Source organism: Callospermophilus lateralis, chromosome 8 (genome assembly GCF_048772815.1).
Source record: "Callospermophilus lateralis isolate mCalLat2 chromosome 8, mCalLat2.hap1, whole genome shotgun sequence".
NCBI lineage: Eukaryota > Metazoa > Chordata > Mammalia > Rodentia > Sciuridae > Callospermophilus > Callospermophilus lateralis.
Genome location: NC_135312.1, coordinates 114,841,517 through 114,865,649, shown reverse-complemented (window position 1 = coordinate 114,865,649; position 24,133 = coordinate 114,841,517). Strand labels below are relative to the sequence as shown.

Genomic DNA, 24,133 nt, shown 5'->3' with positions numbered 1-24,133 from the left:
TTTTTCACTGCAGTGTTTCAAAATCACTTACATCACTGGTGTTGACAAGCCATGTTATCTCTCCATAGGAAGCAAGCTCACCATTCACATAACATCGAAGCTCACTGTTCTTCCACCGATTATAAATGTGCACTATAGTTACCATATACCACTGAATAAGCAAAAAAGAGAAAAATAAAGATTCTCCCAATAATAAAACCATACTCATAAATAAAACATGGTAAATTTCAACTAAACCTAAAAATAAAATAAGACTATTTTTACTAAATCCAATATACAAGTTCCATGAACAACATTTATTCAGGGAGGCTCTCACCTGATAAGAACTTAATCACGAAGTAATTTTTACAGCTTTTTATTATGGAAATTTTCAAATGTACAACCATAAAAGCTAAATATCTAGTACAAATACCCTCTTTCATTTTCACATATTTGCCTTATCTATCTGCCTATCTATCTACCTACACATTGTGTTGATGAAGCACTTATTAATCTCTAAATTTTAAGGTACAAAAGAAAATATGTTAAATTTGCACTACTAAAATAACTGCCATTAATATTTTCTCTTTGGATTTCCCTTAAATTCTATAAATAACTATATATCTGATCTTTTCATGATCCAAATCAAACAGGTTAACACTTTTACAGTGATTTATAATTACTATTTTGAAAGAGCATAAAGAGTTGAGAAATGCCATACTGTATTCTGTGACAGTCACTAACACAGAGCATTCTGAAAGCTCCCAGTTAACATAACTATGACTCAGAAGATCACATACCTTTTGTGGCTTGAAATCAAATTTCACGCAGTGTTGAAAGCCTTTTCCTTTTGACTTTATTGATGTTATAATCAAACAGCCTCCAACAAAATGAGCAGAATATCCAAGACCTTTACTGGTTCTGAAACTATGAAGAATAAGTTTTTATTTTACCTGTAAATATTCTCATTTTCAAAGTGAACACTAATCAATTACAGAAATACATACCAATACAAATACGGTTTATCCTTATCAACATTGATGTTATTTACAGGATCCATTCTAAGCCAGGTATGAAATGTAAAACCATTCTGGTATGGCCACTTGGCTATAGGAGGTAATGCAATAGCCTAAACAAAAGAAACTTTAAGTTACTGACTTGCATGAATAACCTTATTATTGAAATCATGAAAATGAGACTATATATGTTATATGTGTTTTCCACATACATATGTTTATACTATACATATTTCTTCTATATGCATATTCTTACTATATATAAATTCTACTATGTATATTTCTACTACATATGTTTTCTACTGTATCATATTACTTTATGCCATGAATAAATATCTGAGAGAAGACTCTTTATAGCATTTGAATTTTCCCAGATCCATATTAATGGCAACCTGCTGAACATACAAACATTGTCTTCTTCACTTTTTACAATAACCATACCCCAAGCAACTCCAATTAAAAGATATAATTATATCATATTCATAAGTAATGACATCATAATCATATTCAGCTGAAATGTCCTACTTCTCAAGACAAATATAAGTAAATAGAATGAACATATTGCAATCTCAGAGAACTCTAAATACTAAAATCATAACATAGTACATTAAAAAAAAATACAGACTGGGGTTGAAGCTTAGCAGTAGAGCACTACTTGCCTAGCACATATGAGACACTGGATTCAATACTCAGCACCACTTAAAAATAAATAAATAAAATTAAGGTATTTTGTCCATCTACAAATAAAAAATTATTTTAAAAAATAAATAAGAACAGGACTGGGAGTATAGCTCAGTGGTAGAGTGCTTGCCTAGCATGTTTGAGGCCCTGGTTTGGGTCCCCACACATACGTGCATGAATGAATGAATGATAAAAAGTAAATCACCCAAGAATACTTTTTCATCTAAGAGGCAAATAATTTTAGGTTTAATGCCAACATAGTAAAAACTTGTTCAGAAAAATTTCAAATCTAAAATGCCTTTAAGGAAAAAACGTAAAGGAAGAAAACGTGAGCAATAAAAGTTTTCAAAGAAAGTCACGTATTATGTATACAACATTCAAATATCCCAAGTGTCCTTTCAAGATATATATTTATCTGTTCAGTTCCTTGGCCTACTTATTGATTGGGCTATTTGTTTTTTTTTTTTTTTGGTGTTAAGGTTTCTGAGTGCTTTATATATTATAGAGATTGGTGCTCTATCTGATGTGCTTGTGGTGAAGTTTGCTCCCATTCCATAGGCTCTCTATTCACCTCACTGATTGTTTCTTTTGCTGAGAAGAAGCTTTTTAATTTGAATCCATCACATTTATTGATTCTTGGTTTCAATTCTTTCGGTATAGGAGTCTTATTAAGGAAGTTGGGGCCTAATCCCACATGATGGAGATCTGGGCCTACTTTTTCTTCCATTAGGCACAAGGTTTCTGGTTTAATTCCTAGGTCCTTGATCCACTTTGAGTTGAGTTTTGTGCATGGTAAGAGATAGGGGTTTAATTTCATTTTGTTACATGTGGATTTCCAGTTTTCGCAGCAACATTTGTTGAAGAGGCTATCTTTCCTCCAATGTATGTTTTTGGTGCCTTTGTCTAGTATCAGAAGAGGATATACAATCAACCAACAATATGAAAAAATGTTCAGGATCTCTAGCAATTAGAGAAATGCAAATCAAAAATAAGATTTCATCTCACTCAAGTCAGAATGACAGCTATCAAGAATAGAAACAACAATAAATGTTGGTGAGGATGTGGGGGAAAAGGCACACTCATATATTGCTGGTGGGACTGCAAATTGCTATGGCCAATATGGAAAGCAGTATGAAGATTCCTTGGAAAAGTTGGAATAGAACCACCATTTGACCCAGCTATCTCACTCCTCAGTCTATACCCAAAGGACTTAAAAACAGCATACTACAGGGAAACAGTCATTTTAATGTTTATAGCAGCACTATTCACAATAGCTAAATTATGGAACCAATCCAGATGCCCTTCAGTAGACGAGTATATAGGGAAACTTTGAGATAGATATAGATATATATACAGATATAGATATAGATACAGATATATATACATACATACTTTTGGTATATATACAATGGAACATCACTTATCATTAAAGGAGAATAAAATCAAGGCATTTGCAAGTAAATGGATGGAGCTGAAGAATATAATGCTAAGTATGTATGTATGTATGCATGTATGTATGTATGTATGTATTAATCTTCCTGCAAATATTGCCTGGCTACATAGGGTCTAACAAGCCCACAAGATTTTATGAGAACTAAAGTAAAAAATGAGTGAATGATAAGGACAAAAAAGAACAGATTGAAGTATTTTTTTTTAAAATGTATTTTGCTTACAGACTGACCAATGTAATAGTGAGATTTTTTTAATTTCCATAAACAACATTATATGATACATAATATGCTCCTATAACACTTTGAAACTGTATTATAGCTATTATTGCCATACATGATTGTATTATTAACAGCTGGTAAGAATGTTGAGACCAACATAATTAGAAATTCAGAATTCAGGAAAACTTGCCTATAAAGTTTCAAAAAGTTACTCTCATTCTATATATTAGAGGCAAAAGAAACATGGGCAGGGAAATTTCAGGCTAGAAAAAGATTTTCAAAAAGACAGAATGTGGCAAACAGCTACTTAAAAATGCAGAGATAAATTCATAGACAACATAGCTATGTTCAAAAGAATTAGGTTCTTACTCCATTACTGACCCAAGTTTGAGTGGGTAACTTTCTTAACTACTCTAAACATCTATTTCTTCACCTCTAAAACAGGAAAAAGAAACACACTAATTGTCTTAAGGATTAAGTTAGCTCCCACAAAGAAGCTTCTACCTAAAACAGAGCCTGTCAGGACAGGGTGTTTCAGGAACACCCTTGTTGTACTTTCAAGAAGCAAAGGAAAGGAGAACTTCAAGTGACTGTCTCATTAATATTTACTTACTGCAGCACTCTTTCCTGGAAAGTTGAAAAAGGCATCAGGACCATACTTCTGAGGCATATGCTTTAACACAGACAGCAACTTTCCAGCATGTGGAGGCTATGAAAATAGTTAACAATTCATTATCCACTTTATTCACCATAAAACAAAAACACATATAGTTATGCTTTAACATACACAAGAAAAAACAAATAATGCTATAAGCTGAAAAGCATATACAATAACCAAAAAAGTTTTTTCAACTATCTTAAAGAAATAATGCATTCTATGCCATTTTTTCTAACAGTAAAGAACATATTAGGTGTTCAATAAATATGAGACAATATTATTTAATACTTGAAACTCATCAGATTGCAGCAAAAGTTATCTTTTAAAAATACAAACTTCATAAACCCACTACCCACATCTCTCTAAAACACTTTTAATTTAACAAATGCTTAAGTAATGCTTATGTTTCAATACTACAGGTACTTGAAATACACTGTACTATTTTAACTTCACAATTTATCTTTACCAATTGTGCAAAAAGTTCAGCAACCATTTATCTAAATATTAAGTGGAAATTTTCATTCTTTTTTTTAATTTTTATTATTAGTTGTTCAAAACATTACATAGTTCTTGACATATCATATTTCATACATTTAATTCAAGTGGGTTATGAACTCTCATTTTTACCCCGTATACAGATTGCAGAATCACATCGGTTACACATCCACTTTTTTACATATTGCCATACTAGTGTCTGTTGTATTCTGCTGCCTTTCCTATCCTCTACTATCCCCCTCCCCTCCCCTTCCCTCACATCTTCTCTCTCTACCCCATCTACTGTAATTCATTTCTCTCCCTAGTTTTTTATTACCCTTTCCCCTCACTTTCTCTTATATGTAATTTTGTATAACAATGAGGGTCTCCTTCCATTTCCATGCAATTTCCCTTCTCTCTCCCTTTCCTTCCCACCTCTCATTCCTGTTTAATGTTAATCTTCTTCTCATGCTCTTCCTCCCTGCTCTGTTCTTAGTTGTTCTCCTTATATCAAAGAAGACATTTGGCATTTGTTTTTTAGGGATTGGCTAGCTTCACTTAGCATAATCTGCTCTAATGCCATCCATTTCCCTGCAAAATCCACGATTTCCTCATTTTTTAGTGCAGAGTAATACTCCATTGTGTATAAATGCCACATTTTTTTTATCCATTCATCTATTGAAGGGCATCTAGGTTGGTTCCACAGTCTAGCTATCGTGAATTGTGCTGCTATGAACATCGATGTAGCAGTATCCCTATAGTACGCTCTTTTAAGGTCTTTAGAGAATAGTCCAAGAAGGGGAATAGCTGGGTCAAATGGTGGTTCCATTCCCAGCTTTCCAAGGAATCTCCATACTGCTTTCCAAATTGGCCTCACCAATTTGCAGCCCCACCAGCAATGTACAAGTGTACCCTTTTCCCCACATCCTCACCAACACTTGTTGTTTGACTTCATAATGGCTGCCAATCTTACTGGAGTGAGATGGTATCTTAAGGGGTTTTGATTTGCATTTCTCTGACTGCTAGAGATGGTGAGCATTTTTTCATGTACTTGTTGATTGATTGTATGTCCTCCTCTGAGAAGTGTCTGTTCAGGTCCTTGGCCCATTTGTTGATGGGGTTATTTGTTTTCTTATTGCTTAATTTTTTGAGTTCTTTGTATATTCTGGATATTAGGGCTCTATCTGAAGTGTGAGGAGTAAAAATTTGTTCCCAGGAAGTAGGCTCCCTATTTACCTCTCTTATTGTTTCTCTTGCTGAGAAAAAAATATTTAGTTTGAGTAAGTCCCATTTGTTGATTCTTGTTTTTAACTCTTGTGCTATGAGTGTCCTATTAAGGAATTTGGAGCCCGACCCCACAATATGTAGATTGGAGCCAACTTTTTCTTCTATCAGTCGAAGAGTCTCTGATTTGATATCAAGCTCCTTGATCCATTTTGAGTTAACTTTTGTGCATGGGAGAGAAAGGGATTCATTCTTAAGTTATCAAGAAATTTCCAAGTAACCATACTACTCAATTACAAATAGAGTTAGTAACAGGTAACTATAATCACACTAATTTTTTTTGAATAATTTCTAATGTAAATTAAAGTAACTAAAGCCACTCTGCAATCACAAATAAAAATGCAGTATTGTAGAATTTCCATCTAGAGAAATCATTCCTCCAAATCCCCTTTCCTATAAGCCTATCAACAAAAGAATACATTAAAATATGCATTTTTCTCCACTCACTGCTGGGGAGTATACATTAGAAAGCCTTTCAGAATAAAATTTAATAATCACATTTCATGTGTCTTTAAAAATGTTCATGTCCATGAATGCACTGAATTCATAAGTAAAAATCTATGCTAACATAGTAATTGGAAAGTTAGATATTGATTTAGATATAGGGGTTTCTCACTGTTATGAAAGTAAAAAACAAAAATAGCCTGACTGATATTGATTTAGGTATAGAGGTTTCTCACTGTACTATTATGAAAGTAAAAAATAGCCTGATTAACTAAGAATAAATACCTAAATAAATATAATTAATGTCTCAGCCCTCTTGGTTTAATAATTGTTCATTATTTTTCCTTTATCTTCTAAACCTATTCTGATTCTCGTTCTCCTCCCCATGATCAGGAATTTTAACTTACTTGATCTTTTCATTATGTGTCGTTTAAAAATGTTCTTGCATGCTTGTTCTTACCATTTAAGTGGCAGCGTGTTAAGATACATAATTCTGCTTATTAATTTCTTCCTATGTCTGTTACATTTATTCATATTACTCCATGCATTGATTCTAACTTGTATATAGTCATCAATTCTGTGAATCAAATACATTTTACCTATCCATTCATTCTCCTAATGATAAATGCCATACTGATAATTCAATGCCATCACAAATAATGTTTCAGTGAACATCCTCATGTATATTTCCTTAACTATATGGGAATTTCTTGAATTCATACTTAGAGGCAAATTATTAAGTCACTGAATATGGGTATGATTTATGTGACTGAGCAGTACTAGATGCCTCTTGAAGTTGGCTCCATTAGTGTTCATTCCAACTAAAAACACACAAGGTTTAAATTAGTCCAACCATTCCAACTATGCTTGTTATTACCTAACCCCTAAAATCATAGATACTATAGATAAGGTAACATTATCAACAGTTTTAATGTGAATGATCTTATTAAAATGATTTGGCATTTATCTGGTTGTGGGGTTTCTTCTTCTATAAATAAATATCTGTTCATAACCTTTGCTATCTTCTTACATACTTTTCTATATTCATGAATATAACAAAAGTACATCAATCATATATTCTGAAATTATCTGAATAGAAATCAAGACCAAAATCAAATAAGTATACTTCCTCTTCTTAAAATGAGAACATAAAAAAAAAAAAAAACCTATATTTACAAACCCACCATCAACAAATAGAAAACTGGACAAAATTTATGAAACAAAAACTATTTTCAGACAAAAGAAGAGGTGGCTCAAGATTATGATCCCTCAGAAATGAAAACAAACAAAAAGACCTCTGTCTGGAGTCAGTTTCCATATCACTACACAGAGAGCAGGAGACCAAAGAGAACTTGAAAGTATCACTGAGTTGCAGAGAGAGAAACTGAAGTGTGGGGAATCTGAGGTAGATAGAAGTTTTAGAGAAGCAGTTCCAGAAATCTGCAGTGACTCCTAATAGGAACAAAATCAATGAGTAAAAAATTGACTTAGAAAATTATAAGATTATAGAGTCAATAGATAAGAGCACTAAAGTAATAACTATTTTGCTAAATACTGTCAAGGACTGAAAGAAAAATATGAACACACTGAGATTAAAAATATATATATGGGGGCTGGGGATGTGGCTCAAGCGGTGGCGCGCTCGCCTGGCATGCGTGCGGCCCGGGTTCGATCCTCAGCACCACATACAAACAAAGATGTTGTGTCCGCCAAAAACTAAAAAATAAATATTAAAAAAATTCTGTCTGTCTCTCTCTCACACCTCTCTCTTTTAAAAAAAAAATGTGCCTCTTTAAAAAAAAAAAAATATATATATATATATATAGTATCTAAATTTTCAAAAGATAGAATTAAAATACTGCAGAAGAAAACGTTAGTTAACTTGAGACTACAGCAATAACAAATCTAAAATAAAGCACAAAGAGAAAGACTAAAAAAAGTGAACAGATTTCAATAAACTGTGGTACAATACCAAGAGGTCTAACTTACCTGTAATTGGAGTCCCAGAAATGAGGAAGAAGAAACAAAAAAAGAATATTTGAAGAAATAATGACCAAAATTCTTCCAAATTTTAAAAAGAAATCAAAACCCTACCAATGAAAGAGCTCTCAGTAAGGATAAACACGAGGTAAGCCACAAGAAGAAACATCCTCAAGTTTAGTAAAAATCAATAATAAAAACTTGAAAAGGAAACAGAAAACCGGAGCCTGATACAAAGAAATTGAAGAATATAAATTTTCATATGATGAATTATAGTAATTGCAGGACTCAAATTTAAATACACTTAATAGAAATAAATTAAGGATCAGCTGGCTGAGCCATGGACAATGATCTTTCCAGGAAACTAAAACAAGTCTGGAAATACAACAAAAAAAGATAAAATATTGATTTACTAGTACTCCTTTAAGGGACAACAGCCACCGAAATAGCAAAAATAGACAGTTTGACAAGGCACCTGGGATTCAAACTAAGTTTGCCAACACCCACTGCAAAGGGCTGATAAACTGCATCTAAGGAGAGTGGATCTAATTAAATGCAAGCCTTTTTTTGTGGTGGATTATTCAAGTTTAAGGATCACTACTAAAGAAGAAAAGCTACAGAAGAAAAGCTATATATTGCTACCAAACACTTTTCTTTCTCTGTGGTTAACTTTTTCCTCTAATAAATACTGGATATATAGTTAAAGAATAATTTGAAGAAGGATTCAATTAGCCTACTGAAATACTCCTTCTCTTAGTCCTCACCTGTGTCATCATGACAAAAGTAGCTGTACAGATGTAAATGCTATTTTAATTGATCTCTTCCACTCCATTTTACATTTACTCCATATGCAATAATATTAGCTACTTAAAGATACAAATATTTTCAGGAGGGGAATATTTTCCAAAGAGTATTTAGGTTTTTTTACCCATTGTCCTTTATCTCCTTGAAGTTTACTGAAGAAAAGCTTTAGTTCTCGAACCGTCAAATTATAGCTAGCTAGCACTCCCAACATGTCAACTAAAAGATCTGGAAACAAAAGAAAACAATAAAATCATTAAGCAATTTATATTTCTTAAAGAGTTAAAATATATGTTTGGATATCAAAGTCTAGTTACTACATTACTGCATGCTCAAATATTTCTTAAATAAATGTTGCTAAATAAAATAAGAAAAATATAATATTTAAGAATCAAATTGTATTTCTTCATGTACATTGTACTATTAAAAAAACTCATACCTGCAATCATATTATCAACTTTTTCAATTTTCCCAAGCACTTTTTCAACAAGGCCTACTTCCGTGCAGACTTGAAGATTTCGTATGCTCTTCTTCAAAATGGCTGTGAACATGCTCCAGACTTCTGCTTGGCAAGTAATGTCACATTTTTCCAGTAGGTCCACCATGCAGATAATACTCTCACCTTCTTGAATAATGAAATTCATCTCCAAATCAAACTGTCCTCCTACCAGCTTCCAGGGGAAAAAACAAAAGCATATTAGTGCTTCGATCTCACTATAACTTGTTCTTAAACTTTAGCAATGACCACCAACAATAAAAAGGTTCCCTACCTTCCACAAAAATATAAAGTTGATTTTTTTTTTAAAAATCATTAAGCTTTAAAGGATAAAGCTTTTAAGGAACTCTTCAAATTTAGACAGCACAAAGCCACATAAAACTTACAATATTAAAATGAAAATATATAGTGTTCAACAAAATATAGATGTCTTAGGTAAATTGTTACCTACTATCCTATTAGTAATAAAGATAAATCTAAATTAGTTCTCCAATTTCCTAAATTTCAGTACTTCATTTATAAATTATTAATTCTACACACAACAACCTAAAGGTCCTTCACTACTTATACTTCACTACTTATAGCTTATACTGTTTAGTATAAGCTCATAGCAAAAATGAAAAGCTGGGGCTGGATTTGAAGTTCACGGTACAGCACTTGCCTAGCACATGTAAGTAACTGGGTTCAATACTCAGCACCACATAAAATTAAATAAATAAAATAAAGGAAAAGCTAAAAAACACTGAGAACACAAAATTCAGAGTTTATATTTGTCAGTTTCTAACTTATTATACCCTTTCATTTTGATCTCTCTTCTCTCCTGTAAATTATCATTATAAATTATTCATAGTCACATACCCAAAGTCAGTAATCAAGAAAATTTCATTGACATTGCTATTTAAAATTACATCCAAAGGACTGTGGTAGAGCGCTTGCCTAGCATAGGCGAGGCCCTGGGTTCGATCCTCAGCACCACATAAAAATAAATAAGTAAAATAAAGCTATTGTGTCCAACTACAAATAAAAAATAAATTTATAAAAAAAAAAATCTGTCCAAAGAATGTTACACTGACCATCTCCACCTTGTTATCTCACCTACAGTTTCCCTTTACATAACAAAGCTTTGTACATTTTAAACAAATGTCATTTAAAGGAATTAAAATACTTTTAGATGGACATTTATAGAACTACCCTTTTTAAAAATTTTTTTTAGTTGTAGATGGACACAATATCTTTATTTTTCTTTATTTTTTAATGTGGTGCTAAGGAATAAACCCAATACCTCATGCTTGCAAGGCAAGCACTCTACCGATGAGCTACAACCCAAGCCCAAATTAAAAAGAACTACCCTTTTTAATTAGACTTTTAAAAATAAATTTTACTGTGCACATTTTAGGTATACAACATGTTATTTTCACTATATATTTAAAGATCTGTCAAAAACATTTGAACTTGATTCACCTATGCTTCTTTCAGAATTCTTCTGAATACCTCTTAATTTTTCACTATGTATTCCTAAATCCCAAAGGTGGGCACGAATTAGAAGAAAGTGAATGTTACAAAACAAAAGCCAACAACTTATTAAAGAGTAATACATATGACTAAGTACAAGTTTACTTCAAGAAAGCAAGGAATGTTCAGAACTAGGAATCTGATTAAAAGTTCTTGTAGTCAGGGATCAACATGTGCGCAAGTTCTGCCCAAAAACACAAGCACTGCTTGAAAAAGAAAAAAAAACTGGAAATGAACAACATAAGGATCAGTGGTTACATACTAAGACAAGAGCTCCTGGCAAGCTCAGTGGCAAAGACATTTGGTTCTTCCAGGAAAGCTCTGTCACAAGAAACCTAGGATGCACTGACACCACTATCTTTTAATGCTGTTCTGGAGATACCAAAGTCATATGGGGTCAAAAGAAGGCAACGTATATAAAAATCAGAAAAAGGAGATTAAAATTAAATTATTGGGAGGATTAGGGAATGAAGGGAGGAGAGGGGGTATGGGGGTAGGAAAGATAGAAGAATAAATCAGACATTATTATCCCATGAACATATATAACTATATGACCCCTGGGATTCCACATGTATAATCAGGAGAATGAAAAATTTGCCAAAATACATTCCAGGTAAGTTAAATCTTGAAGTTTCACAGCAAAAGAAACAATCAACAGAGTGAAGACACAACCTATAGAATGTGAGAAAATACCGTAAAGCATACATTTGATGAGGAATTACTATCCATAATAAATTTTTTAAAAACTCTAGTAAAAAAACATAAATAATTCAATTTTAAAATGGACAATAGACCTAACTAAACGTTTTACAAAAGAAAACATAATTGTCCAATGAGTATATTAAAAATGTTCAATATCACTTATCATCACAGAAGCACCAATCAGAACCACAATGAGATCTCACCTCACATTAGTAAGAATGGTTATTATCAAAAACACTAAAGAGTAAGTGCTGGTGATTGTATGGAGAAAAGAGAACTTTTGTTTTCTGCTGGTGGGAAGATGTATTAGTTCAATCATTATAGCAAACAGTATGGTTCCTTAAAAAAATTAAAATGGTACCACCATATGCTCCAGCAATCTCACACTAAGGTATATATTCAAAGGAAATGAAATCAGTATGTCAAAGACACCAGCACTACCATGTTGTCTGCACCACTATTCACAATAACCACGTAATGGAAACAACCTATAATGTCTATCAACAGATAAAGAAAATGTAGAATAGATACATGATGAAATACTATTCAGCCATTAAAAAGAATGAAATCATATCATTTGTCACAACATGGATGGAAACTGGAGGAAAATATAGTAAGTGAAATAAGCCAGGTACAGAAAGACAAGTACTACGTGATCTCACTCATAAGTGGAATATCAAATTGTTGATCTCTCATAAATTGAGAGTATAATGGAGGTCACCAGAGGCTGAGAAAACAGCAGGAAAGAAGATGTCAGGAAGGGATGGTCAAGGGTACAAATTTATAGTTGGATAGGAATAAGAAGTTCTGGTATGCCACTGCACAGTAGGGCACTATAGATCATGATACTGCACAAATATTTTTAAAGAACTAGAAGAGCCAGGTGAGGTGGCACATGCCTGTAATCCCAGTGGCACAGGAGGCTGAGACAAGAAAATCAAAGCTAGCCTCGGTAACTTAGAGAGATCCTAAGCAACTTAGTGAGACCCTGTCTGAAAATAAGAAATAAAAAGGGTTGGGGATGTTCCTCAGTGGTTAAGCACCCCTGGGTTCAATCTCTGGTACCAAAAAAAAAAGAAAAGAAAAGAACTAGAAGGAAGGATTTTGAATGTTTTCACCATAAAGAAAAGATAAATAATTAAGGAACAAAAATTTATCCTAATTTTTTTTTTAAAGAGAGAGAATTTTAACATTTATTTTTAGTTTTCGGCAGACACAACATCTTTGTTTGTATGTGGTGCTGAGGATCGAACCTGGGCCGCATGCATGCCAGGAGAGCGCGCTACCGCTTGAGCCACATCCCCAGCCCAATTTATCCTAATTTTAATATTACAACCATATACATTTATCAAACAATCACTAGGACCCAATTAATACATACAATTTTATGTATGTTTAAAAATAAATTTAAATTTTAAACATCAAAAATTAAACCTAAAGCAACAAAATATAAGAAATTTTCAAGAAACAAAAAAGAAATAATTAACTGCTTACAGAAATAAAAAGCAGTATAAGGAAAAATAACTAAAGTACTGTCAACCTGGTGAAAAAAATGTTTTAGGAAGACATGAGCAGTCAACTCACAAAAGAAAGCCAAATGGCAAATGGAAATGGAAAACAATGCTAAATAAAATTTATTTTTTTTTAAAGTATCAATGTAGATGAGAACGAAACAGGCACTTTTATACACTCCTGGTGAAATATTTCCAGAAAACAATATAGTAATACTAAGTAAGCATAATCATGCCAAGACAAAACTGCCTTTAATTTAGTGTGGGCAATACAGATCATTAGCCATTGCCAAAGATTAATAAAAGTTAATAGGAAAACTTCAAAACTAAGATAACTGATTCTATGAACTTAAACCTACAAATTTGACAAAGATGATTTCTAATCAATTTCATCAATAGAAAGATCTTGTCCATGTCAAGGAACACCAATATTCTTTGGAAGATGATTTGAAAGAACCACAAATCCACATGGAAAATAGAATGTAAAAATGACAAAATCCTCAGATACAAAAAAAAAAAAAAAAAAAAAAAAAAACTTCTTGTGGGAAAAAACTGCAAAGATTCAGAAAGGTGGACAAATAATCTCTAAGACTATAAAAAACTAATAATTCTATGTAATATTATACATAATACATAATCCTTAAATAATTGGTGAAAGAAAAACTAAAAGAAAATGTTTTATAAAAAACATTTAGACTTTATCTGATTCAAATCTATGATATGTGAAGATCATTGTACTGTCATGTGTAACTAATTAAAACAAATTTTAAAAATTAAAATTAAAAAAAAAGAAAAAAGAAATTGTTTTTATGCGGAAAATTAAAAAAAAAAAAAAAACATTTAAACACAACTATGAAGAAGACAAACTCTTCAGCAATATTTTCCAGACGACAGAAACTAAACCTTTCCCACTGAATACAATGAGGCACTTCTTAAAACACACATGCACAAACAACATTTGGAGTTTATTTAACAATGCAAACCAACCAACATATTTGAAATAATTTACCATCAAGACAATACGGTCTGGAGAGATTTCTAACAGTGTACTTTGTCTACATCTAAATGGGTCAAAAACCTTGTTGCAACTAACTTAAGAGACCTTACCTTCACCTTAACATTGCTTACATCAATCTTTCATTTTGATCTGTGTATATTACCATCAGTAACCACCTTTCCAAAAAGCTATAGAATTAATTTTTGAAAGTAATTTCCAAAAAAGCCCCAAATATTTCACCAGCTTTTAAATTGAGTTTATAGTGTAAGCACAATCTCCAGACAGGTGTTTTAAATATTCTTCCATTGCGTTAAATATTGTAAAATATGCCTTTCAAGGGGAAAATTGATGGCAGAAATCTGTACATACAAATGTATGGCATATTTGATATACTGTATGTATGCATATCTATTAAACCTAAAAAGCATGCAGTGGCTCTACAGCATGTCATGTTAACCCTTTCTAATAGTTATTTGAAGCTGATCAACCTTCAAAATACAAATTTGCTTCCAATGACAGCGATCATAATCCAGGACCAGGCATTGGCTAGTTATTATCTGAGCTGTAGTAATGGCTCTGCACTACAAAATGTAATCTTCCCAAATGTCACAGCAAGTTATGAATATCTGAGCAGCCTAATGCACTTTACTAGCCATGAAATGTGAAAATGTAATCTTATTACCTTTTTTATGGTTGTATTTTTTTGAATAATGTAGGCTGGAAATTGATGTATAGGCTTTTTCTGCATTTTAGCATGATTTGGTCTCCTGTGCTATATAGAACATTTTTCAAGACTCTCCATTTCAACATATTTTAGTCTTGGCCTGAACTTCATAAACAATTTTTATAGCAACCTTCAGGGTGGCACAACATGCTTTCTATAGGTTATAGTTAAATGTACAAGATTACAGAAATTTTAAACCATCCTATTCGGAGTCCAAATAAACCTTTACAAGTCTTGTATCATGACTTTAATTATGCACAGTGATTGTTTTTCTTCTCAACAGTTATATTAATAAAATGCCTTGAGCTAAAATCAGTCACTAACCTAAGTCACTCATATTTTCAGAACACCAAGAAATACATGGAGATCAAAAATAATTATCTTCTCTTCAAAAGATTTATAAAACTGGAAAGACTGTAACTCACATTCTAATACTTCAAATTAAAGCTATGTTTTCCCTGAACCACTCACTGAGAAACTGTTAAATTTTTCTTCAATGATGGGGCAAGAGTAAAGACTACAGAGAACCATAACAGCTTCTGCCACTAACTAGATACTTATTATTTGTGACCTGTCCAAAACTGTCTAAATCGCTTTATTCTCTGAACTTGTCTTTTGTAAAATGAACTAAGAATAATGTTTATTTACCCTGCACCCCTCAAAAATGTGTTTAGTTTTTAAGAGTGCTCATTTTAAGGTATATACTTGTTCCCAAAAATCCATTCCTATGTGAATATGACCTTGTACATGTTTAGTCACTAGAGACAAAATAGGAAGAAGTTAAAGAAAAATTACAATGCTGTGGCCCAAACTGTACTGATTCCCAATTTAGATATTTTTCTTCCCCCACAATAATAAGAAGTTTAGAAACTGTGTCAAATTAGAATTTGACACATGGAGCACAGGGAAAAGATCTCATTTCCTAACTGTTCTCAAAGTTGCCAGTCATGTGACCAAATTCTAATCAAGAGGCACTAATAGAAGCAACTTCTAGGTATTGTCTTGAAAGGACCTTTCTCTCCAACGTGCCTCCTTCCTACTGCACAAAATGTAAAAACAGTGGCAAGAACTAGAATAGCCATCTCAGATGGAATCCTGACAATTATAGAACAATTACAGTAGCCCATTACTCTGTCTTCTTATCTGACAGACAAATACACTTTTACCTTGCTAAAAGCACTGTTGATTTAGACCTCTCTGTTATGACAGGTGAAAACCTTTACCCTGACTAATATATACACTTATTACTTACATTTTCTCAGAAATGGAAAAAAAATTCAAAACTACCTTCAAGTGGCATATTCACATTCCCACCACTTATACTAAAGCAGATATTAACTCATCAAGTGTCAATTTTAACCTAACTGAATGTATGTCCTCATAAGTTTAGAAACCGAAATCAAAGAATGTATTATTCCCTGACTATATTCTTACTGAGTAACTTAATAACTGCTCTATACTATTCCTCTGCCACATGCCCCCATTATAGATTTAATTGCATCCACCCACCAAAATTTCATATATTGAAGTCCTAAGCTCCAGTACCTCAGAATGTGAACTTATTTGCAAACAGGTTGTTGCAGATGCAATTAGTCACATTAGGTCATTAGAATAAGCCTTAATCCAATACAACTATTTCCTTATTTAAAAGGGAAAAGCTACACACACAAGTTAACACTGGGAGAATGCCGGATGAACATGCAGACAGAGCTAGGGTGATGCATCTACAAGCCAAAGAATGGCAAAGATCCAGAAGGAAAGAGACACAGAGCAGATTCTAACAATTCTCAGAAACAACCAACCGGCGTCCTCATTCATCCTGACTTCTAGCTCACCCAACTGTGAAGTAATAAATTTGTTGTTTCAGTCACTCAATTTCTGGTAGTTTGCTACATAGCCCTGGAAAACTAGTAAATACTAGTACCTCCCGAGGTTCATTTTTTACATTGCCTATTAAAATCCCCAATAAGCATTCTGTGACCCAGAAACTCTGTTCAACTTATTTGCTCCCGGAACCCTCATTTAACAGCAAAAACACTACATTTTTCCTTACAGAAATAAGTTTGTGATTAGCAGTTTCTCAAAAACAAATACATATCATAGATTATATGCACAGATGATATAATAATTTTTTAAAAAAAAGAAAAGAAATGACATATTAAAGTTAGGATAAGGAAAACTGTTCTGTCAGGTAAAAGAAAGGTCAAAGTACTGATATTGTAGTACTAATGTGAATTAGGTATGTGCATGTACATGTTAATAATTTTTAAATACATTTCTATACTTTACACACATATTTCGTGTGTTTGATATGCCTCACCAAAAAAAAAAAAAAAAAAATTGTAAGTGGTACTATGCTAAAGATATCCCTAGACCAGAAGCAGAAGGATACTTAATTCAATCTAGCCAGGTACAGCCTGCAAAAGATTCCCTCATATAAAGCTCCACTTACAATAAACTCATAATTCAAAATCAAAAAAACACATAAGAAAACAGAATAGCATGGAGAGTCAGAAGGTATAATAATTGTAATATTAGGTCTTATCAAATCTTTAAAATTACAGGTGATTATTAAAGCACAAGTACATTATAATGCAAAGGCTCTTTCATAAAGATCTCCATTTCTACTACTGTAACAAATCCCTGCAGTCAATTATCACATACATTTTATAGGGAAAAAAGATTAAATCTGTGTTCATTCACAGTCTACAAATCAGACTACCTTACTAAGTCCAGTGCTTTCCTTACAGCTTTACTAACAATCTATTACTTAAGGTTTTTTTTAAGTTTCTTTAAATAATGAGATCTTAAAAGTATTTAAATGATCTGTGAACTTCTCTATTTATAATAAGTCAAAATGCATGTTGTGCTGACAGTGAATTAACATATCTTAACATTTTTTAAATCCCCAAATGTTCTAGAAAGTATCCCTTTCTCATTGTTCATTAAACTTTCATAAAAATTAGAAATTTCACAGCACTGTGGCATAAAAAAAGCAATACGAAGCAAAAATGATTAAATAACCATGAGAAACAATGAATTAAAGAGTTCTAAGGAGATGATTACATGACAGAATTAGCAGGGCTCTAATCTGCTACCTTGGGCCATACATCTCAAAAAGCAAAACGTGTGACCAACACAACCTTTTTTCTTTCCTTTATCTCCCCTCTCCACCCCACCCACATTTTTTCCTTTTATTTTTTTTTTCTTTTGGACAGAAAATTTTCTTGGGAATAGAAACAGTTATTTCTCAACAGCTTTTTTGCAAAATACTACATGATGTAATATATTTGTTCTTGAAGCTTATTGGTATGAATAAATATCACAGAATTAACTGTTTTAGTAGACATTTAGTAGACTTTCAAATTTTTCAAGTAAATGGTTCAAAACAACTTATTTGTTTTTCCTAGTTTCTTTTTTTAATATTTATTATTTTTAAGTTTTAGGTGGACACAATATCTTTATTTTACATTTACATGATGCTGAGGATCAAACCCAGTGCCTCTAGTGCATGCTAGACAAGCACTTTACCACTGAGCCACATCCCCATCCCCTCATAGGTTTCTTTTTATGATTTACTAGAGACAATAATTAGCCAAAGAAAAAGACATCTTAAGGTTAATTTAAGGGAGAAGAAAATATGATCAATCAAAATCAAACTGACTCCTTATCCCTGCCTAAACAATGAGTCCAAAAGTAAAGCAAGATACATGCCCTCCCACACTAAATAAGGGCTGATGAGTGCCAGCAGAAGTAACAATGTGTAACTTATGACATTAGGTCCTTAGGGTTTTATGTTTCCCCCTTCATCATTTATTCTGAGGAAAGTCAGACACCATGAATGAGAATACTCAAGAGAGACCTGCATAAAGAAGAACTGAGGTCTCCCATCAATTTGCCAGTCTCATAAGCACCCCAGTTAAGCCCTAGCCAACACCTTGAATGCAACCTTGAGACAGACACTGATCCAAAACTGTCTAGACAGCCTGCCCCAATTCCCTGAACCTCAGACACTTTATTAGCTAATGTTTATTACTGTTCCATGATGGCTTGGGAAAACTTATTAAGCAGCAGTGATAACTACTAGTTACAAATCAATCAGCTAGTGGTTAGGAAAAATTTTGACTCTATATATTCTTGTACTACTTGAATTATTTATTTATTTATTTTTATTGGTTGTTCAAAACATTACAAAGCTCATGACATATAATCTTTCATACATTTGATTCAAGTGAGTTATGAACTCCCATTTTTACCCCAAATACAAATTGCAGAATCACATCAGTTACACATTCACATTTTTATATAATGCCATATTAGTTACTGTTGTATTCTGCTGCCTTTCCTATCCCTTACTATCCCCCCTCCCCTCCCCTCCCCTCCCATCTTCCCTCTCTACCTCATCTGCTGTTGTTCAGTTCTCTCACTTGTTTGCTTTTCTCCCCCTTTCCACTCACAACCTCTTATATGTGATGTTGTATAACATTGAGGGTTTCCTTCCGTTTCCATGCAATTTCCCTTCTCTCTCCCTTTCCCTCCCACCACTCATCTCTGTTTAATGTTAATCATTTCCTCATCTTCTTCCTCCCTGCTCAGTTCTTAGCTGCTCTCCTTAAATCAAAGAAGACATTTGGCATTTGTTTTTTAAGGATTGGCTAGCTTCACTTAGCATAATCTGCTCTAATGCCATCCATTTCCCTGCAAATTCCATGATTTTGTCATTTTTTAGTGCTGCGTAATACTCCTTTGTGTATAAATGCCACTTTTCTTATCCATTCATCTATTGAAGGGCATCTAGGTTGGTTCCACAGTCTAGCTATTGTGAATTGTGCTGCTATGATCATTGATGTGGCAGTATCCCTAAAGTACACTCTTTTAAGGTCCTCAGGGATTAGTCCGAGAAGGGCGATAGCTGGGTCTAATGATAGTTCCATACCCAGCTTTCCCAGGAATCTCCATACTGCTTTCCAAATTGACCACACCAATTTGCAGCCCCACCAGCAATGTACAAGTGTACCCTTTTCCCCACATCCTCGCCAGCACTTATTGTTGTTTGACTTCATAATGGCTACCAATCTTACTGGAGTGAGATGGTATCTTAGGGTGGTTTTGATTTGCATTTCTCTGACTGCTAGAGATGGTGAGCATTTTTTCATGTACTTATTGATAGATTGTATGTCCTCCTCTGAGAAGTGTCTGTTCAGGTCCTTGGCCCATTTGTTGATTGGGTTATTTGTTATCTTATTGTTTAATTTTTTGAGTTCTTTGTATATTCTGGAAATTAGGGCTCTATCTGAAGTGTGAGGGGTAAACATTTGTTCCCAGGATGTAGGCTCCCTATTTACTTCTCTTATTGTTTCTCTTGCTGAGAAAAAACTTTTTAGTTTAAGTAAGTCCCATTTGTTTATTCTTGTTATTAACTCTTGGGCTATGGGCGTCCTATTAAGGAATTTGGAGCCCGACCCCACAATATGTAGATAGAAGCCAACTTTTTCTTCTATCAGGCGCAGAGTCTCTGATTTGATATCAAGCCCTTTGATCCATTTTGAGTTAACTTTTGTGCATGGCGAGAGAAAGGGGTTCAGCTTCATTTTGTTGCATATGGATTTCCAGTTTTTGCAACACCTTTTGTTGAAGACGCTATCCTTCCTCCATTGCATGCTTTTAGCCCCTTTATCAAATATAAGAAAGTTGTAATTTTGTGGACTGGTCTCTGTGTCCTTTATTCTGTACCATTGGTCCACCTGCCTGTTTTGGTACCAGTACCATGCTGTTTTTGTTACTATTGCTCTGTAGTACAGTTTGAAATGTGGTTTCGCTATGCCTCCAGATTCTGCATCTATCGAGATGATCATATGGTTTTTATCTTTAAGTCTATTGATGTGGTGAATAGCATTTATTGTTTTCCGTATATTGAACCAGCCTTCCATCCCAGGGATGAATCCTACTTGATCATGGTGCACAATTTTTATGATATGCTTTTGTATTCGATTCGTCAGGATTTTATTGAGAATTTTTGCATCCAAGTTCATTAGAGATATTGGTGTGTAGTTTTCTTTCATTGAAGTGTCTTTGTCTGGTTTCGGGATCAGGGTGATGTTGGCCTCATAGAATGAATTTGGAAGAGCTCCTTCTTTTTCTATTTCTTGAAATAGCTTGAAAAGTATTGGTATTAATTCTTCTTTGAAGGTTTTGTAAAACTCCACTGTATACCCATCCGGTCCAGGGCTTTTCTTGGTTGGTAGTCTTTTGATGGCCTCTTCTATTTCTTCCTTTGATATTGGTCTGCTTAAATTGTGTGTGTCTTCCTGACTCAATCTGGGCAGATCATATGACTTAAGAAATTTATCAATATCTTCACTATCTTCTATTTTATTGGAATATAGGGTTTCAAAATAGTTTCTAATTATCTTCTGTATTTCTGTAGTGTCTGTTGTGATATTGCCTTTTTCATCCCGTATGTTAGTAATTTGAATTCTCTCTTCTTCTCTTCGTTAGGATGGCTAAGGGTCTGTCGATCTTATTTATTTTTTCAAAGAACCAACTTTTAGTTTTATCGATTTTTTCAATGGTTTTTTTTTTGTTTCAATTTCGTTGATTTCTGCTCTGATTTTAATTATTTCTTGTCTTCTACTACATTTGCTGTTGTTTTGCTCTTCCTTTTCTAGGGTTTTGCGATGTAGTGTGAGTTCATTTATTTGTTGGTTTTTTCTTTTTTTGAGAAATGAACTCCAGGAAATGAATTTCCCTCTTAAAACTGCATTCATTGTGTCCCATAGATTCTGGTATGTTGTGTCTGTATTGTCATTTATCTCTAAGAATTTTTTTATTTCCTCCTTTATGTCTTCTGTAACCCACTGATCATTCAGTAACATATTGTTCATTTTCCAGGTGATGCAGGATTTTTCCTTCCTTCTTTTATCATTGATTTCCATTTTCATTCCATTATGATCAGATATGGTGCATGGTATTATCTCCACACCTTTATATTTACTAAGAGTTGCCCTATGGCATAATATATGGTCTATCTTTGAGTAGGATCCATGTGCTGCTGAGAACAACGTGTATCCACTTTGTGATGGTTGATATATTCTATATATGTCGGTTAAGTCTAGGTTATTGATCGTGTTGTTGAGTTCCATACTTTCTTCATTCAGCTTTTGTCTAGAGGATCTGTCTAATGGCAAGAGCGCTGTTGAAGTCACCCATAATTATTGTGTTGTGGTCTATCTGACTCTTGAACTTGAGGAGAGTTTGTTTTATGAACGTTGCAGCACCATTGTTTGGTGCATACAAATTGATAATTGTTATGTCTTGTTGGTGGATGGTTCCTTTTAACAGTATATAGTGTCCTTCTTTACCCCTTTTGATTAACTTATGTTTGAAGTTGATTTTATTCGATATGAGTATGGCCACTCCTGCTTGCTTCCGAGGGCCATGTGAGTGGTATGACTTTTCCCAACCTTTCACCTTCAGCCTGTGTATGTCTTTTCCTATCATATGAGTCTCCTGAAGGCAGCATATTGTTGGATTTGTTTTTTTAATCCATGTTAATAGCCTATGTCTCTTGATTGGTGAATTTAAGCCATTAACATTTAAGGTTATAATTGAAATATGGTTTGTACTTCCAGTCATGTTTATTTATTTCTTATTTTAGTTTGGCTAGTTTTTCATCTTTGGTTATTTTTCTCCCCCTTTACTGAGATACCTCCCACTGTTGGTTTTGGGCGCTATTTTTCAATTCCTCTTCTTGTAATATTTTGCTCAAAATGCTTTGCAGTGCTGGTTTTCTGCCTGTGAATTCTTTTAGCTTTTCTTTATCATGAAATATTTTAATTTCATTGTCAAATCTGAAGCTTAATTTTGCTGGATACAGTATTCTTGGTTGGAATCCATTATTTTTCAGCGTTTGAAATACGTTGTTCCAGGATCTTCTCGCTTTCAAAGTCTATGATGAAAAATCAGTCGTTAACCTAATTGGTTTACCCCTGAATGTAATCTGCCTCCTTTCTCTCGTAGCTTTTAATATTCTCTCCTTGTTCTGTATGTTGGTCTATTATGGTTTTGAATGTTTGGGGTCCTGTAGGCTTCCAGGATTTGGCAATCCATTCCATCTTTCATCTCTGGGAAGTTTTCTAGGATTATTTCATTTAATAGGTTGCCCATTCCTTTGGTTTGAACCTCTATGCCTTCTTCTATCCCAATGACTCGGTTTTTTAATGACATCCCATATCTCTTGGATATATTGCTCGTGAGATTTAAGCATCCTTTCTGTGTTGACTATATTCTTTTCAAGTTGATAAACTTTGTCTTCATTATCTGATGTTCTGACTTCTACTTGATCTAGTCTATTTGTAATATTCTTGTTTGAGTTTTTAATTTGGTTTATGGTTTCCTGCATTTCTAGGATTATTGTTTGATTTTTTTTTAAAGCTCTATCTCCTGGTAAAGCTTGTTCTTTGCCAATTGAATCTGTTTGTTTAATTCGTTTTCAAAATATACTTTCATTGCTTGGACTTGCTGTCTCATGTCTTCACTAATATTCTGTTCCATCTGAGTTAGGTATGCCTTGAGTTCTTTCCCTGTCCATGTTTCTGATGCTTCTAGGTCCTCCTGTAGATTTAAGTTGTCCTGCATTGTTTGTAATTCTTTTTTCCCTTGTTTTTTCATGTTGTTCACGTTAATTCCAGCTCTGTTTGACTGCTGTGTTTCTGCTTTCTCCTATAAATTTGATTTGGTTTTGTATATCTCTGATGTCTCTCCTTTGTGGTGGGAGACTATGCCTAGAAATGTTGAACTTTATTGTACTTTAAAGCTGATTCATTCAATTCATAAAAGGCTTCCGGATTCTGCATGCATACACTGATTTGTTGTTTGTTCTTAGGACTTTATGTTTAGGTTAGGTGCTATGATGGTATGAGAGTTAGTATGTCTTGGCTACTTTAGAAGATTGCTCTACTGAAGGGGGATACTAACAGGCAATTGGATCAGGGTGTTGGTAGTAGCTAGGTATTTAGGAGCCCTATAGACAGCCTCGAAACATTCACCTATTTGCATTTAGACAATTACACGTAATGGAAGACGTAATGCTTGGGATGAAAGTGGGGGGGTAGGGGAAGGAAGGTGCTCTTAAAAAGAAAGAAGGAGAGAGAGAGAGATAGATTAGAGGAGAATGAAAAGAAGAATAAAACTTGAAACGGGAAA

General features: G+C 33.5%; 1 protein-coding gene across 6 annotated transcripts in view; it reads right to left on the bottom strand.

The window, feature by feature from the left end:
- Lrba (LPS responsive beige-like anchor protein) overlaps positions 1-24,133 on the bottom strand; it is a 719,595-nt gene that overhangs the window by 619,280 nt on the left and 76,182 nt on the right. For all 6 annotated transcript variants that reach the window (XM_076865289.2, XM_076865291.2, XM_076865292.2 and 3 more), the window contains exons 3-8: positions 9,427-9,658; positions 9,115-9,215; positions 3,960-4,055; positions 987-1,108; positions 780-906; positions 32-151 (exon numbers count right to left, since the gene is read on the bottom strand). In XM_076865289.2, coding sequence (XP_076721404.2) covers positions 32-151; positions 780-906; positions 987-1,108; positions 3,960-4,055; positions 9,115-9,215; positions 9,427-9,658 — 798 coding nt within the window. The remainder of the gene's footprint in view (positions 1-31; positions 152-779; positions 907-986; positions 1,109-3,959; positions 4,056-9,114; positions 9,216-9,426; positions 9,659-24,133) is intronic.